Below are 17,447 nucleotides of genomic sequence, written 5' to 3' on the forward strand. Positions count from 1 at the left end.
TCTGACTACAACACTGTAATTATTACTAATTATGCTTGCTTGTGAGGCTGGCGCGGATCCACCGCTGAGGGCAAATGGGCATGCCCACAATCTTAATTGACTAAGTTCAAAATTAAATTTAACCCAGGAAATAATTTACAATAAGACACTACACCACACATCTAATTTTATTAAATATTAAACTTTTTTCCTTGTTTTATTGTTGTCACAATATAAAATGGAAATTATTATATTATACAAATTATACAACAATAAAACAAGGAAAAAAGTTTAATATCCATGTTGAAATAATCCATCAAGATATAAGGCAGAGAGAATCGACAAAATTCAATCAGATTTACCACTCTTATTGCAACTTTTTGGATTAAAACATGAGACCCTTCCTCAATAGTAACCACAACCTTTTTTGAGGACCGGTTCCGCGCATGTTGAGCCCTTTAGCTATACACTTCGTTACTGGAACTATTATATAATCTGTGTCATCGTCAAAATCGTTTAACAGAAATTACAGTGTGGAATGTTAAGTTAAAATAGTCCCTCATTCCTAGAAGGAGGGTATCCACTGTCAGGTTTTAGGATTTTAAAGTTTCCGTAGCCGAATGGCGAACTCGTGAAATATCTATAATTAATATGCTGTAGATGGCTTTGTCATTTAAACAAACACTATGAAAAAAAAAAGTATTTTTTTGCTGTGAATAATTAATTGCTACTCAATAAAGACGTAGGTATATATCCCTGTAATCTGTGTGACTGATTCGCACTTGGCGACGTTTTCTAGTCTCTATCTAAGAATGTTATGTATCGCTGCGTTTTTCCTATAATATGACTTACTTAAGTATTTTTTAACAAAATAAATGTTAATATATTAACCATCCGTCTACTAAATGATTTCTGTATTGATGTTGTGACTGTTTCAAAATTGAGCAACCTCTTTTGAATCCACATATTTTTCAATAAAACTTGAGGTTAATTAAATTAGGTAACTAAATTATTTATTCAAAAATATAAATAAAACGAAAAACATAACATTGAACAAAATTCAATAAAAACAATATTTGCATAGTTGAAGGAACTAGTCGAACAAACAATAGAAGTTGGCGGGAAAATCCATTGAATCATGCGTGATGTCTGTGTTGAACAAGCGCGAGTTTTGGGAAGTGTTAATGTCAAATTTGACCTTTATTATCTTATGTCAAAAAATATTTTAGTACTTAAGTAAATTTTAACATGAGTGAATGTGTATTAGACGACAAGCGACATGCATAAATATGCAAAAGATCATAAAATTTTGATCTTTCGCTCCCAAATCAGCATGGAAGAAAAAAGTAAATTTAAAATAAAATAATCAACAATTATTGCTTGCATTAATTCATCTGCTAGAAAAGACCTGATGGTTTCCAAAATACTGAGCACATAATTTCCAAAAGTAGCTAAGAACACTCTCGATTAAATTATCTTTCAAATAAAAATAAACTAAATTAAAATCGGCTCAGCCGTTTGGCTACTACAATGACACGGACAGACATATACACAGACACGATAAGTGAGATTATATTCATTATCAGATATCTAAACTATGTATTTTTATTATTTTTAGTGTTAAATAAAATATGTGAAATATCATTTCTTCCCCCAATTAGAAACATGCAACATCGAGTATGTTGCTTGTTTCGAAGGAGAATAAAGAGTGCCTATATAAGATTCGAGTCATGTCCTCAAAAAACCAGTTTGTAAGATATCACCATCGATATCACCTATCGAGGTTATGCTCCAATAGTCGTATCAGCAAAGCCTTGTATCGCAGATCCACAAAATGGCGTCTATTGAATGCAAATCACAAGGGATCCCTAGTCGACATCACACCGTTATAGTCTAAAGGATTTGAGTGGGTACTATTGGATGGACTTTCGACTGTGTGGATACGTGTCTTGGGGGATGAGTTGCTCTAAAACTTTTGTTACTCAATTTGGAGTCAATGTTGCACTTCCTTATCATTACATATTATAAAACAAAGTAATCTGCCGCGTCTGTCTGTTCGTGATAAACTCAAAAATTACTGCTCGGATTATAATGCATTTTCACCACTCGATTCAAACACACTCGAGAGAGATTTTGGTATTTGTTTACGTTATTACGTTTTATATAAATAACTGACTGTAGAAGAGAAAAGAAAAAAATATAAAGTGTAAGACTGATCCCTACATGGGATAAGTCTGCCGTTGTACATATAATGTACCTATCTTTCTTATATTAATTTGAATCTATGTACTTATTTTTGTACAATAAAGTTATAATAAACAAACAAATAAAATGGTCAAGTGCGTGTTGGAACCGCTCCGGACGCTAAAAGAAATATCCCTCGGAGCCCAAAATCTCAAAGAAATCATGTATTCTTATTCCGGTTTTGATATGCAATCGAAAATACGTATTGCATACTCCTTGGCTTTGGATTCATATCTGAATCGAATTGACTCAATTTCATGCGATCGCTTGTGGAGCCCGCAGAGAAGTCTTTGATGGAACCTAACAAAATAACATATCCTATCCTATCAAAATATATTTCTAGCCTTTAACCAGTATCGTATCTTTGACCATACAAGATATTTTGTTTGTAAATTGTGTAGTCACTTACTGCACCAGTCAACTTTGACGGCGCCGCTGACGTTTACACAAAATGGCATACTTTGCGTACAATATGAATTTAATGTTGGTACTTATTAATGATGTGCTTCTAGTTAAGTTGTCATGATGTTTGTTAACACGTGTAATTTTTGCTTTAATATTATTATTATATACATAGTCGGCACTGTTTGGTCTATTATATTGTAAACTGTTTTATAACTATTTTTTGTCTTATGACTGTTTGTGCCAAAATAAATGAAAAAAAAAATTTTTTGTTCATGACAATTAGTTAAATTCGTATATATTACTATGTACTATATTTTGACGTTCTCCGTATTCCTAACTGTTGGATGTTGCTATGTTTACTTGTTTACTACGTTACGATACAATCAACCACTCGGGAATGTTGTTTTTATATTTTACAACACAAAATAAACCTTTCTACCGCCACTGCCTTTTGACGACCTCGGTGGCGCAGTGGTGAGGTTCTTGCCACTGAACCGAGAGGTCCCGGGTTCGATCCCCGGTCGGGTCATGATGGAAAATGATCTTTTTCTGATTGGCCCGGGTCTTGGATGTTTATCTATATATGTATTTGTTATAAAATATAGTATCGTTGAGTCAGTATCCCATAACACAAGTCTCGAACTTACTTTGGGGCTAGCTCAATCTGTGTGATTTGTCCTAATTTATTTATTTATTTATTATTATTTATTTACTGCGTTCTATTATTCCAAAACTAACTATGTGCTATATATTGTATTCAATATTTCTGGAAGATCGGACGATGCGATGGAGCGTGAAGAGGTAATAAACAAACTTTCGCATTTTAAATATTAGTTTAGATTAGAGCGAGCCTATTTCACTGCTTGCTGTATGAAGTCGCCTAAATGTATCGAGCGTTAGAAATTGCACTTTACAATTATTGGAAGTATTTGGCTAACTTACCAATCAAACCAGGCAGATTTATCTAGTCGTTAGTTTATCTGTCAGATTACAATATGATAGAAAGAAAAAAAGTGGTGAAACATACACTAAGTTTCTTAAGTTCGTAGTTAAGTATATTTTCCGAGATAAATAGAAAAGGAATAGTAACTTTATTTTATTTGACCTTAACTACCGGAAGTATTATATGTAATCTGTGCCTTAACACAGATTTAAAATATACGTGTGGTCTGAGGGCCCACTTCTTGAAATAATACCTATTTACGTTTCACGGATGGAATTCCAAATGTTCTGATTAGCTCATCAACGTCCGTCAAGTATCATATCATGTATATCAGATTATATTATGATAACAGTTTATTGCCACTGATATTTGACAGATATCTCATCGATTGTTTTCTTAAATCTCAGTGGGTGGCGCAATTCGAGTGTTATTATTATTAGACAAATAAGTATCACGTCTTTATACCTCCTTCATAGTTGTATTCCTCATGGCTGAGGGTCGTGGTCATTACGTGGAATTAAACACATATAACAACTTTCTTTGTATTATTAATGAAGTGGTTTGCCATTGCCTTCTCCATTTCACACACAAGTTAATAGTCAACAAGTGTGCAGGATTCGTCACGATGTTTTTCTTCACCGGAAGCAAGTGGTGGTCGATGAAAACTACTATACATGAGTTAGATTGGTATACAAACTTATGTGGCACGAGTAGGATTCGAACCTGGGACTTTTCGATCCATAGGCGGCCGTCTAACCGTTACACCACCACCGCTTCGGGGTAGTACGGGGTAGACAGACCATCTAAAACCGATTCCTAATAGGCATTAGGAAATGGCTCTTTTCTAGCAAATGACATGATGCCAGCATCTTTGGACTCGGGGGTTTCTAATTTTTTTTCATGAATATTTATGTATTTAAACGATAATGAGATGAGAAGAATCATCGATGACAATAGAATTGACGGTAACGATTAACCGATATATGGAAAACAAACTACGATTTTCAATGTTCAGGGAAAAATTATATACTTAAGAATTTATTTCACATCTGTAAAATGTAAAACACAATACTCGCATCTACACACATTGACTGCCCTGTATATCCACTTAGAAATAGTTTTTACCCCTGAATAAGAGGCAATATCCCCTAGGCGCTAACTTCTGACTATCGATTTATTGATTCTGTTTGGGATATACTGGATGTCGAATAGGTACCCATTGTCTACGGTCGTATTTTGTTTAAAAGCTTTTATTTAACTTGCAATGTACAAGTATGTATGAATGCTTTCGGCCTTAATTCTCGCCTGATGAGGAAGAATGACTTCTTTAAGCGGTCGAGCTGAATTTTTGTATGTACGTTTAGTTGGGATCACAATGCATTATTATGATATAACCTGATGGTGCACTTAGGATAGCCCGACGAGGGTATTCTTCAACGGTTAATAGCACAGTCATGTAATTTTACACGTGGCTTTTAGTTTCGATGGCAATGTCACTGTGGTGAGCAGCTCCCATCTAAGGAACTCCTCAACAATACGCGGACGTGATTTTTTGTCACGCTATCTCGTTTATTCACTCTGACGACGTTAAAAACTTGTGTCAAATATGAGACATATAAAAACATTTATTTAAGCACTTTATAGATCAAATTGATTAGTTAGTACATGAAAACTAACCTTCAATATTGATCACTTCCAGTCAAGACCCCTGAAGCCCTAGGCGCCCACCTCCGGAGGCTGGCGCGGGAGGCGGAGGCTCGGCTGCATGAGGTGGTCGGCTGTGCCCAGGAGAGGAGCTGCCGGGACGACTGCACCAGGTATCTTTTCATCTTTCCCAGTCTCTTATCTTATTTATATATAGGATATATATGACAGTCTCTTATCTTCGTGTGTTTCTGTTACGCCGAGAAGCCAGGACAAACAACAAAAATGCAAAAACAAACCATGTAATTTTGATTCCGATGTATTTTACAACAGGATATCTATCAACCTTCTGAATACTGTTGTCTATCAGCACCTAGGACTGTGTGACCCTTAATCGCCTCGTACAACATCCATGAGAGGATATAATGATGGTTGAGATTTTACCTTCTTGGGAATACTATTGTTACCTACCAACCTTGATTTACCTTCGGCTTCGCCCGTATAACTTTTGTTTTTCACCAATGAAGAGTGAAAGTTTCAAATTAGCTCTTAGTGTTTGGCACGATTCTTCAGTCAGGCATCGTTTGAAATTAATTTTTAATCATCATTCAATCAAATAAATTCGTCGAAATTAATTAAGAAAGAGTTTCTACACAAGAATTTGTAAATCCCCTGAAGACAAAACAGTAATTCTAATTTCGGTTATTTCAAACTCGCGTGGCAATAGGTACCCTAATAACGTAAATTATTTAGACTAAAGTTGCGCCCGCGAGACCCGTTCAAAACACAGTTTAATTTAATTAAGATATTTTATATTTTTAATTATACCCCTAATTAAAAATATAAGACAGACAGGATTTAAACAGGAGTGTTGCTCTTATCTGAGCGTTTTCCCAGTTTCTTCTTGTGGTTTTATCGTCGGAGCCCAGAGTCCTTTCTACTTTTACTTCTCCACTTCCATTCAAACACCCTTTTGATTATTAATTTGTGCACTAAAATTGAGACAGAAAAATACACGACATGTAATTCGAAATCTATTCTGTAAACTGACAAGAAAAATATTGTAAATGAAACTGACCCAAGCTGGCTTCAATATTTCTATATCGGTCTACGTGGAGGTCTCGTCATGTTGAAATTAATAGTACTTAGAAGATAAAAATATTTACCCTCTTATTAATAAAACAGGTAAGGCATACTTTAAGCTAAAGTATGTTTTGTCTAGATCTGCCAATGTCTATATTGTAAAGTGCGACTATGACAAAACACCTGCGTTAACTTTTTTTATGAATAAGAGTGTTAATTTCTTCTCTAAATTTACAGTCACATAGGTATACTAAATTTTGTCTTGGTGTTTCCAGGTCATCAGCCAGTGGGCAAGCAGGCACGACCGGTTGCGCGGGCGGCGCGGGCGCAGAGAAAGACAAGCAGGCCCAGCATTGGGAGAGGAGGGTGCGGACGTTGAAGTGAGTTCAATTATTATTATTTTGTAGCTATTACATTCGTTTTCTGTACATTATATTTGTGTTACAAATAAATTTATTTATATTTTACAAGCTTTTATTGAACTTGTAATGTGTGTGTATGTATATTTGGGTAATTATAACCTAACAGTCTATCCTAACAGAATGATAGAGGTGAAGATATTTTGTCTCAAAGTAGTGATATTGTGAAGTTTATTACCTAGAAGTATATACCTAGTATTATTATAAGTATACTTGTTACCTTTTATTACGGTTCTTTTTTTCTTCTAGAAAATAAATCTGATTTTTTATTAAAGTCTAACGTATATATTTTTTTAGTGAACTTAACATTTCGACTGCGTGTGACGTGAAACATTGATAATGTTCTTGTTTGCGGTTTCAACACAATTAACTACATAATTAGTTGGAATATGGAACTGGAACTGTTTATTGATTGAATATTGCAAAGTTCTGACTGCTTGAGGTTTATAGTAATTACCTAATATTAATATTATTACAGGCCGAACTTGACGAATGACATGACTTTTTACTAACTACGCTCTAGGGCTCTGCTCCCATGGGAATTTCGACATAATAATTATCCTATTACTATTGCAAGCGCAGATTTATATATTACTGTGATTGCAGGTTATAATCCTCTCTGCCCGTATACGAAAATTTCGTCGAAATCAGTTCGATGGATTTTGCGTGATTAAACTTACTTTCACATTTGTGATATCTTGTACCTAGCCTGTACCTGTACCTGTGTGACCTTGTACCTAGGAATCAAGCGTGTATAGATTTCGAAACTGACATGTATAAAGGTATCAAAGAAACGGACACTAGTTCACTCCGAGTGCTCCAAATTAAGTGGACTAATTAGGCACTTTTTCACGTCATATTCTTAATTAAATGATATTTACCAAAGCTACAATATCAAGTGTGCGAGACGTTAGATATAGATATGATATGATTTTAGTATATCGTCATAATAGTGGTATCTTTGTAGCTAAGGGTTGTGACTACCTAGCTGTGGCTCTCTTGACAATACAATACGATGTAGTGCCTGCTTTTGCTGTGTATTATAGAATTAATTAGAATTATGTATCTTTAAATCTTCAGGCGTCTGGTCCTCGGTTGGCAGCAGTCTCGCGCCCCTCCCGCACCCCCTCCACCAGACCTAGAAGTTTGTGGGTCCCATGCCGTCACTGTCAGACTGAAAGATGCAAAAGGTGTCGCCCAGAAAGACCCGCCGATCGTGACCAAATATAGAGGTGAGCCACTAGTTTCGCTGCTGGCCATGTATATCATCGTAAGGAAACTTTGGTACCTAATAAAATTATTAATTTCTTCTTCTTTGCGTGTTAATGGTAAGTCTATTGAACGCTACACCATTAGATACTAAAAAATCATGTCATCTGGCTCGGGGCCCGTTCTCATGCAACCACATTTCACTTCATCGGTTTTCTCCAGTGCTATATAATCTAGTGCTGTTTCTTTCTGCATTTACAAAAAACACCGTCAATAAGTTCGAGCGAAAGCATCGATCAATCGAACATTTTAACTTGAAAAATTTCTTAAAAATATCAAAACTTTTGGAGAATATTTATGAAGTGAACTTCGATTGCATGAGAATCGGATGAGCAAACAAATACTTGAAGCTTAGTGCACACTTATTCGTCTAAGTCAAGTGGCAGTGAGAAGGATATTATTAGTAAATTTACAGACGGGCCGTAGTGTACGATACCCCCGAGGTCTGTTCCGAAGTTGCTAACTTAGAAAACTTTGACCAGAGCAAAGTTCCTGAGTAGGTATATTCCTATAGGCAGACATGTGTAGTTTCTTTCTAAATTTAATAATATTTAATAATATATCTATACATATATTTATACAGGTGGGTGTATGTTATTCATCGTTAGTTACTCACTTACAAGATAATATTTATCAGGATTTACCTATATGGGAACGAGTACGAAATATGTATATAGACAGGTCATTTTGTGTTGTTATATTGTTTAATAACTTCCAATCATAAAACTTATAGCAAATTTACTTACAAGTATATATTATTAGCTCGCTCCGGGGCTTCGCTCCTGTGGAAATTTCAAGATAAAAAGTATCCTATAAGTTATTTCCAGGTATATTCTTATGTCGGACATAACAATCCGTCCAGTAAATTTGCGTGAAAGAGTAACAAACAAACAAACATACTTACTTCCCCACAAACTTTCGCATTTATAATATTAGTAGTAGGTATATATATATATATAGGATTGAAGTTACCTACAATCAGATTCCGGGTTGATGTCAAACAATTGTGAACATCGAACATCAACATATAGTTGATTCGTCGTTGTTTTTTTATTTGTAATATCATGCTTTTATATTTCCAGTGGAATGGTCATCCCGCGCGGATTTCTCCAACGTGTGCGGTACACGGGACGTCCCGTTGGCCGGCACTAACAACACTCGCGTTTTAGCCACGGGGTTGACGAGAGGTCGACGGTACTTCTTCCGAGCTGCAGCTGGAAACCTGAAGGGCTGGGGGGCTTATACTGTGTCAGTGCCACGAAGCGTCGTACCTAGCAGTAAGTATTTTCGTTCTTGTATTTTAGTGCTTTTGATAACTATAAATTGAAATGTGATGTTATAGATTTATCATATATTTTTTTTATTTCCACAAATATAAGTATATATTTATTATATAATAGGTTTTGCCCGCGGCTTTACCCGCGTCATTTTTCCGGGATGAAAGGTACCCTATGTCCTTCTCCATACTTCAAACTATATGTATGCAAAAGATAGAGCGTGAAGAGGTAACAAAGCGCAAGTAGTTTGTGAGAATGAGAAATTACTACATAAGTAATATAATATTTTACATGAAAAAGTAAAGAATAAATGATTTGACAAATAAACAAACGTACTTTCGCATGAATATAATGATCCGTCTCCCCGCAGGTTGGCGCGACGTGAGCGCGCGCGCGGCGCGCGGTTCGGCGAGCGGCGCGCTGGCGGCGCTGGCGGCGGCCGCGGCCGGCGCGCGCGCCCGCGTGCCGCCCGCGCCGCCGCGTCCCGCCCGCGTCGCCCGCAAGAAGACCGCCACTATCCGCCAGCTGTTCACGGCTGCTAGCAAGTTCCAGAAGAATCTTAGAAGGTTTACATTAGTTTTTGCCGTTATCTAAACGCTTTTCAGGATTGGTACTTCGTTACAGATTACATTTCAATTATGCCCGCGGCATCGCCCGCTTTTATTTCGTGCGCCCGCTCATAATTAATTATTGTTAATATTTCGGGTTCTAAGCAACGTATCGCGATGAAACCTATACCAGAGTTGTAAATTATTTTTCTTTAATATGTATGTACGTGCAGAGATTATTTTTCTTTATGTACGTACAGACATAGGATTACATTAGTCCACTTGCTATTGCAATATGTATACTTATTTTAATTGACGTTGGCGACGGCTGGCAAAAATCCACATTTGTTATGACGATAATGGCCTACACCTCGCAAATAAGCGCCACCTCACATTTTTATTCTTTTATTTCTTAGCGGAAATTAAAAAAAATAGTTTTTCAGATCATGCCACACTACATAAAAAAGGTATTTTAGTTCAAAATATTATTATAATACAATGTGGTCACAGTAGACTAAAAGGAATTTAGGGGCCACCGTTTTCGATTTAGGTTACATACCCACCCACCATCACGTACATAGGTACTTACTTAAATCACAATGTCTACGCATCCTCTTTTGTTCTTCGAGTTTATTTAGTTTTATTGTAGCACCTGTTAGATTGTACTTATGTTTGTTTTTAACGAGCAATTAGATATCTACACATTATGTTTACAAAAATACAACAACAATAAACTTATCTTAATTCCAGGGGCGTTTACCTGGCGTGTATCTTATACCATGAGGACAAGGTATTGGTGACAAGCGAAGAGTTCCTACCTGTCATCGAGGTCGATGAGACCTACCCCACTTGTATCTACACCGACTTCCATTGGCTCATGAAGGTAAATCTTTTGCGAGAGACTTGATTAATAACTACCACTCATTTTGCATCGTGGGTAAAAAATATAATAGTAGTGTGTAGCTCACTATACCCTCTGAAATTTTTTGGACATATAGTGGAACAATTGAAATTAAAATATTATAATTATTTGTTTTGCTTTGGAGTTGAAGTGGAACGATTTTTGGAATCAAAGTGGCATAACCCGAAAAGTCATCAAATGACACATTCGTTCTTGGTATCGCAGTGTTAGCATACAGCGACCCTTGTCTATGAAATAAGAACTTATTATGGGTCTTCAAAACAAAACATAGGGATTTAGCTACAATTTCCTATTAAGATTCAATAACAATACTTCTTGAGCATAGATTATTTTATTCTTCCCAAAAAGTCCAGTGAAACGTAAATAATTAATGTGTATATGATTGCGAAGGACTTGTTGAGAACATATGGACTTAAAGCTATCTCTAATCCTATGATATTGGCAAGTGCGAAATCCAAAGCTTAGAAGTTGAACGACTAAATCTTTGGATAACAGTTTCTTGAAAATGATGATAAACTGTGGCACGATAAAGTTAAATTCATGTGTGTTTTACAGGTTTCCTGCGCGTGGGATGAGGTGAAGGCGCTCCGAACGGACATGGAGAAACACACATCTTCCTCGATACACTTCAGGTTGAAACTGCTCACTGCGGCTGCGCAGATGCAATCCGCGCTTTGCATTCAAGATTTAGGTAGGCTATGTCAATTTTAAGTAAGGAAGTAGGTACCTAATTTATTCTTATTTTTATTAATAGGACGTTATATCAACTTGAGCACAGCTATGAAAAGCACACAGGCGCCACGCAAAAGGGCGGGGCTTCATGTTCTATTCGATAAGGCGTGGATCCATGGCGAAACTACTCCCCCACTCGTCTCAGCCTCAGACCAGCGTATCGTCACATAACTTTTGTTAGAGAAATGGCAATACGGGGTCTCCTCCTAAAATAATATTCAACATATGCAGAATCAAAATTCTGCATAAGTTGAATATTATTTTACTCTTTTCCAGGTCAATTATACCACAAGCCGCTGCGCGACTCGCACGGCACAGTCGTACTGTCTTGCGTGAACGGAGTGAAGTCAGCCAAAGCTGTGTCGGCGCTAAACTCACGCTGGACGCCGGTGTCCCGGCTCCGGAGGCGGGTGCTCAGTGACGACAACACTATTGGAGAGCTGCTTATGGCCTCGGTGCACGAGCAGATTGCTTACCATCAGGTAAATAAACTAATTGAATCTGAATCCAAACATAGTTTTATTTTATTGAACTACCGTAAACAGATTTTGAGGAGGAAAATGGAGGGGTTTCAAACACTTACTGTACTCGACATCGTCACACTTTGCAAAAGTTCGTTTAAAGTTGTTAAATAAATCTAATAATTTTGTATACATGGATACATTTAATTAAATGTCACATTTTGATGTATTTGTTTGTATTTTGTATTTTTTTCCAAAGCCTATTTTCTATTTTCACTATTTTCTATTTTGACAAGATATCAAAATTTGCGCAAAAGAAAATCTATAACAAAACAAACTAATTAATATAGTGATGTACTCAACTCGATTCTGATACAAGTAAATCGAGAAATTTTGACAAATTGATTAGGTAGGTTATTATATAGATCATATTTTTATTTTTACAGGTATCTCGAGTGCAACTGCCTCGTGGTTTATATCTTGGCTATTTGAAACTCCAATCATCCGTAGAAGTGGTTCGAATAGTCGCACCTGCTCGAACACCAAACGTGCCTCCTCACACCAGAGTTAGGGAAAATCCACACGTTTCAGCGTAAGTAAATCATAATATATTTTCAATGTTTTTTTAATGAATAGATGAATAATTAGATAAAAGTTAAACACAAAATCATTTTCCTTTATTTCAGTGAAGAATGGGATTATTTGAAAAATCAGTCGGGAAAAGTTTCCAATGAGGAGGCTCCAACTATCAACAGTCTTGTATCAATTAGCGCCAATCAAGAAAAGCCATCAGAATCTCAAGAAATGTTCCTAGACCACATCGCATGCGCAGCGAGGAGGCTATTCAAAGAAATGGAGATACCTATTGAAAGCGTCATTGCCCACCGAATTTATGATTTAGAGGTCATAGAATTAAACAGTGACGTCAGCTTCATCATGATTTGCCCACCGGCAGAACAAGCTTGCTCAGTTCCGGGCCAAAAGGAAATACTCTTACAAAAGGGAGATCTGCTCAGCTTGCCGATCCAAGCGTTTGAGATGATACACCTTCAAACTTATCACACTAATATCCTTATTAAATACTCCAAACTTAGCTGTGTCTTAGAATTAGATGTAGCGTTAGCCGCTCATTCTCACCGAGAAGCGTTTTCGTGTACAGAAATGCAGACAGCCAAAGAACGATTGACGAAATTAGAGGATCTTCAAAATAATTTGAACTCTATATGGAAAGCAGAGAGATGGCTTATGGACTTGATTGGTTTTGCGAGAGATAAAGATAAAGCAATTTCTTGTTCTGGTATACTGCTCAAACATATAATTGATAAAACACAAAGTCAAGGCGGGGATTGTGTTGATAGTGAGACTAATTATAAAGAATCTAACTTGAAAGTTGAGTTTCTGCAAATACCATCCAGAGATGGAAAAATTACCAAAACTTCTCCAGGACGAGGATCATGGCCAGGTCCAGCTGGAAATGGAAATCACACTAACCTACATCCAGAATTCAGTAAATCTGAGCAGCAACTTAGCTTAGCACCAAGGCAAACATCAGTGTCGACGCTTAATTTGAGCAGTTCCCAATACTTGAACGCTGAATTACAATACACCAGCAGAAAAGGCAGTGCCGACTCTCAGTATACCCAATCCAGCCCCGTGAGCAATAATTACTTAAGTAGCAACTCACAATTTGACATAAAGTCTGCAAGTTCCCATACGAGTCCTGCAAACAGCCGACTACCACCTTCTCGAAGTGAAGACACCTTAGTTCTTCAAAATGAAAATATTGAACCCAAACCACGCCCACACAGTATAAATACTAGCGTATCAAATACGTCAAGTCCCTTGTTAACAGTGAAAGGTTTCTACCCTGGAAGCATGATTAGCATGAGAACAAATAAATGCAATGTCTCTGAATCCGCCCAGAGTCTTTCAAGTGACTCAGAAAGTCAAAGCTGTCCTATAACAACAGTTCCTTTGAAAATCCGTCCGCAAGGAAAGCATTACAGGACTTCTTGTAATGTTATTTCATCCAAAAGCATGACTAACGTTAAATCATCAGATGTAGATTTTACTGATACTGGTCAGGAGATGTTTCCAAAGTCGAGTTTTTGCGTGAAACGGCAACCGCTTTTGGAGACGCAGGAAGATGTGGAATATAACAATAAAGTTCCGAAGACTGATGAAAGGAGTGATAGCGAAGATCATGTAAAAACAAGTGCAGAACAAAGGCCCCCTGATCAACCTGGCATACTCCAGGTAAGAGAGAACCAAATTCATGATCATGATTCAAAGATGTGCTTAATAGCACTTCTAAATAAATTTGCTACTTTGCTTTCGAAAATAAGTTATGTGATCATGTCAATTTCTACCCATAGATAACAAAGCATATTTATCTTATTATATAAATATTATTATTACATATATATATACATATATATATTATTATTATTATTATTATATACATACATAAATCATTCTCTTTTGTATCTCCTACAGGTATTCGCTGCTTACGAAACAGGATTGGCAGCTGGCACTTCACTGAAACTACACGTAACTCCGCGCACTTCAGCCCGCGAAGTAATAGATTTGGTTGTCAAACAACTCAACATGGCTGCCGTCTTAAAAGGCAAGGCAGGCCCGGTCTATGGTCCTGAAAAACTGCAGGATTTCTGCCTCGTTGCTGTGATTGGAGCCCGGGAGCGATGCCTCAGGGATGATTTTAGGCCATTGCAACTCCAAAATCCGTGGAGAAAAGGACGGCTGTATGTACGCCTGAAACATGATGTGCTAGCTGCATTGCAGCATTCAGCAAAGCAACCAGCTTATATTTAAAGACTTAGGCGTGTTGTGATGAAATTATCGAATGTACAGAGTACCTATCAGATATTTTACGGTTTGAGTTAGAGAGAGAGACTAGATACTATACGAGTATATTATTTTTGGTGCCAATTCTAATTATGTTGATGCTTTAAATAGTTAAGTCCAAGTTGTGAGTATTATAGAATTTTGAAACAGTATTTGGTGCTTTCCACGTTGAAATATCGCTATATTTGTAACTATGCTTAGATCTGAGAACAGTAATCTTTGAATAAATATGCAGTTTCTCTAGTACGTCACATAATCCTTACTGATTAATGTTCAGATAGCTTTCTCTGTCTAGTTGAATTTAAAATCTTGTTGTTCTCTGTAGATCTATTAACATTATTTTTCCTAGATCATAAGTGTTGCTGCGGAAAGTAATCAAGTAGAGACACGATCAAGATTTATGAATGTATTTATCTACTTACCTACTTTATTATTTTAGTTTCATTCAAAATTTCTTTAACAAAAATTTGAAGTGCCTGTTTTATTTGAAACGCTGTTGATAAAGTCATATCTTCGAGGAAAACAGGGTGTAAGTAACTACAATGAATAGTAATGAAATACGTATTTATTATTTTCTTAATTTTTGAAAGACTGCAGACTTAAATGCAGAAAAAATACAAAAAAAATTACAGAGTTATCTCACATTATATTTCAGCGAGTGTGTATTGTTTGCTATATAATACAATTTTAATTATATATTAACATTAATATGTAAATATAACATAATATTGTTTAGTTAAATCAGGTACTTTTTCATGAAGTGCGTTTTAGTAAGATCAGATATACTCGTATATGTGTCCCTCGAGTATTAAGTTGATGCAAGTTTTCTATATACTTACCCTAAATTGATTTAAAAGTTTACGTCCCTCCATACGCTATTTTTTGTAATAACAAACAGATCTCTAAAGAAGTATTCTTCTATAAATGTTAATTTATATAGTGTATTTTTATACTGATTGATATCAGTGTAACGGAAAGTTATAGGTATGAATATTGTAATACTCAGAGTAAAAAATATGAATAAAAAATATTCACAAACAAGTGTGTACATTTCTTAGATAATATTGTACAAAGTGCAGTGTAGGTACATTAGCAATTGATTTTATGTTAGTTTTTTTTTTATAAAACTTAAAAATAACATTCGAGCCATAACTAAAAAATATATGCAATTTTAATAATGAAGCCTAACTAAATGTCTTATGATTTAATTATAAAATAGTTTATTTTAGTAATAATATATTGTGAAATATTCACCCTATCCGGTGTTGTAAATTAGATTTTAGCGGAGTGAGAGTATGGAGTGATGCACAAAATAAATGTATTTCAAATTCATTTTGAAGTTTATTTTATTAGATTGTTTTTTCAAAGCGTACCGAAGAAAATTCACGGATCGTAATGACAGCGCGACCGCAGCGGTGGAAACGCTCTGAGAAACACCCATGCAATTAATCTAAATATGTATATAAAAGAACAAACTGAATGACTGACTGACTGACATATCAACGTACAGCCTAAACCGCTGGGTCTAGGAACTTCAAATTTGGCACGTAGATTCCTTATGTGGCCACCCTCTAAGGGGGTGAAAGGGGGTTCAAAGTTCGTATGGGGAAACCAGATCAGTTAATTTGTTTTGTTTGAAACTTTACAGGATTACTTCTATCAATTAATGAGTAAAAACGACTCTCCGGATTTTTCAAAAATTTACCCCTAAATGGGGGGGAAAAGGGCTAATAAAGTCAAATATCAACATGGGTATTGTTTGTACGGTTTTTCGGGTCGCTGATAACGAATAACACAACGTATTTGAAATCTAACGTGGTGGAAGTGAAATACCATCATCCCTATTAGGGTGGAATGGGGTTGTTATGATTATATCAAAGCCTGGGTGTTCGTCAGTGCAAACGTTGCGCGAATTACGTCGTCCATTTTACATCAGACGAGGTGGCCCTTCGATTTCAATTCTCCAAGGCCAATAAGATCGTGTGATTTCACCCTGCTAGACTTTTTTTATATAGAAACCTATGTTACACGACTTTATCTCTTACGGTGTAGACAGAGCAAAGACACCTCACGCGGGCGAAGCCGCGGGCAACGTCTGTATGTCTGTCTGTCTGTCACTAGGCTATATCTCATGGACCGCTAAATAGTTGAAATTACTTATTACTTTTCATAGTAATTAACAGTAATAGTAAATACAAAAAATGTTTAATTTATGTTTGTGGTTAATAAAAAACGGGACGTAAAACGTCATGGAAAATGGGACGGCACGTGTTGCAGAAAGCGGGAGTGGGAGTCGGAGTGGGAAATGAAAAGGAGACACGTAGTGGGTAACGGGACGGGACACATTGCGAAAAACATGATGGTACATAATATGTAGGAAACGGTACGGGATATCTATAATTCTACATTACATAGCAGGAAGCGGACAAGTTGGACAAGTTTGCAGACGAGAAACACAGCGGAAAACGAGAAATTGAACTAAAGATGAGAAAAAATGAGAATTTGAATCATATATGTTTACCAGTCTTACAGAGTACGTGATAAAATTACTGAGATTTTGCTATGAAATACACGCGGGCGAAGCCGCGGGCAAAAGCTAGTAGGTACTCGAAATCGAGTACCTATCAATTCCATGGAAACACTTAATCGTGATTGA

The 17,447-nt window shown here is 36.3% G+C and overlaps 1 protein-coding gene across 4 annotated transcripts in view; it reads left to right on the forward strand.

Annotated features, from left to right (window-relative positions):
* The window catches only part of wake (wide awake), a 172,453-nt gene extending 156,330 nt beyond the window's left edge, over positions 1 to 16,123 (forward strand). For all 4 annotated transcript variants that reach the window (XM_053751475.1, XM_053751477.1, XM_053751478.2 and 1 more), the window contains 11 exons: positions 5,271 to 5,388; positions 6,574 to 6,678; positions 7,798 to 7,949; positions 9,069 to 9,263; positions 9,634 to 9,829; positions 10,562 to 10,694; positions 11,289 to 11,424; positions 11,742 to 11,947; positions 12,373 to 12,518; positions 12,613 to 14,182; positions 14,423 to 16,123. In XM_053751475.1, the coding sequence (XP_053607450.1) occupies positions 5,271 to 5,388; positions 6,574 to 6,678; positions 7,798 to 7,949; positions 9,069 to 9,263; positions 9,634 to 9,829; positions 10,562 to 10,694; positions 11,289 to 11,424; positions 11,742 to 11,947; positions 12,373 to 12,518; positions 12,613 to 14,182; positions 14,423 to 14,758 (3,293 nt within the window). In that variant the 3' untranslated portion in view covers positions 14,759 to 16,123. The remainder of the gene's footprint in view (positions 1 to 5,270; positions 5,389 to 6,573; positions 6,679 to 7,797; positions 7,950 to 9,068; positions 9,264 to 9,633; positions 9,830 to 10,561; positions 10,695 to 11,288; positions 11,425 to 11,741; positions 11,948 to 12,372; positions 12,519 to 12,612; positions 14,183 to 14,422) is intronic.
* Positions 16,124 to 17,447: the final 1,324 nt, after the last annotated feature.

The sequence above is a fragment of the Plodia interpunctella genome, chromosome 11, assembly GCF_027563975.2.
Source record: "Plodia interpunctella isolate USDA-ARS_2022_Savannah chromosome 11, ilPloInte3.2, whole genome shotgun sequence".
NCBI classification, from domain to species: Eukaryota; Metazoa; Arthropoda; class Insecta; order Lepidoptera; family Pyralidae; genus Plodia; species Plodia interpunctella.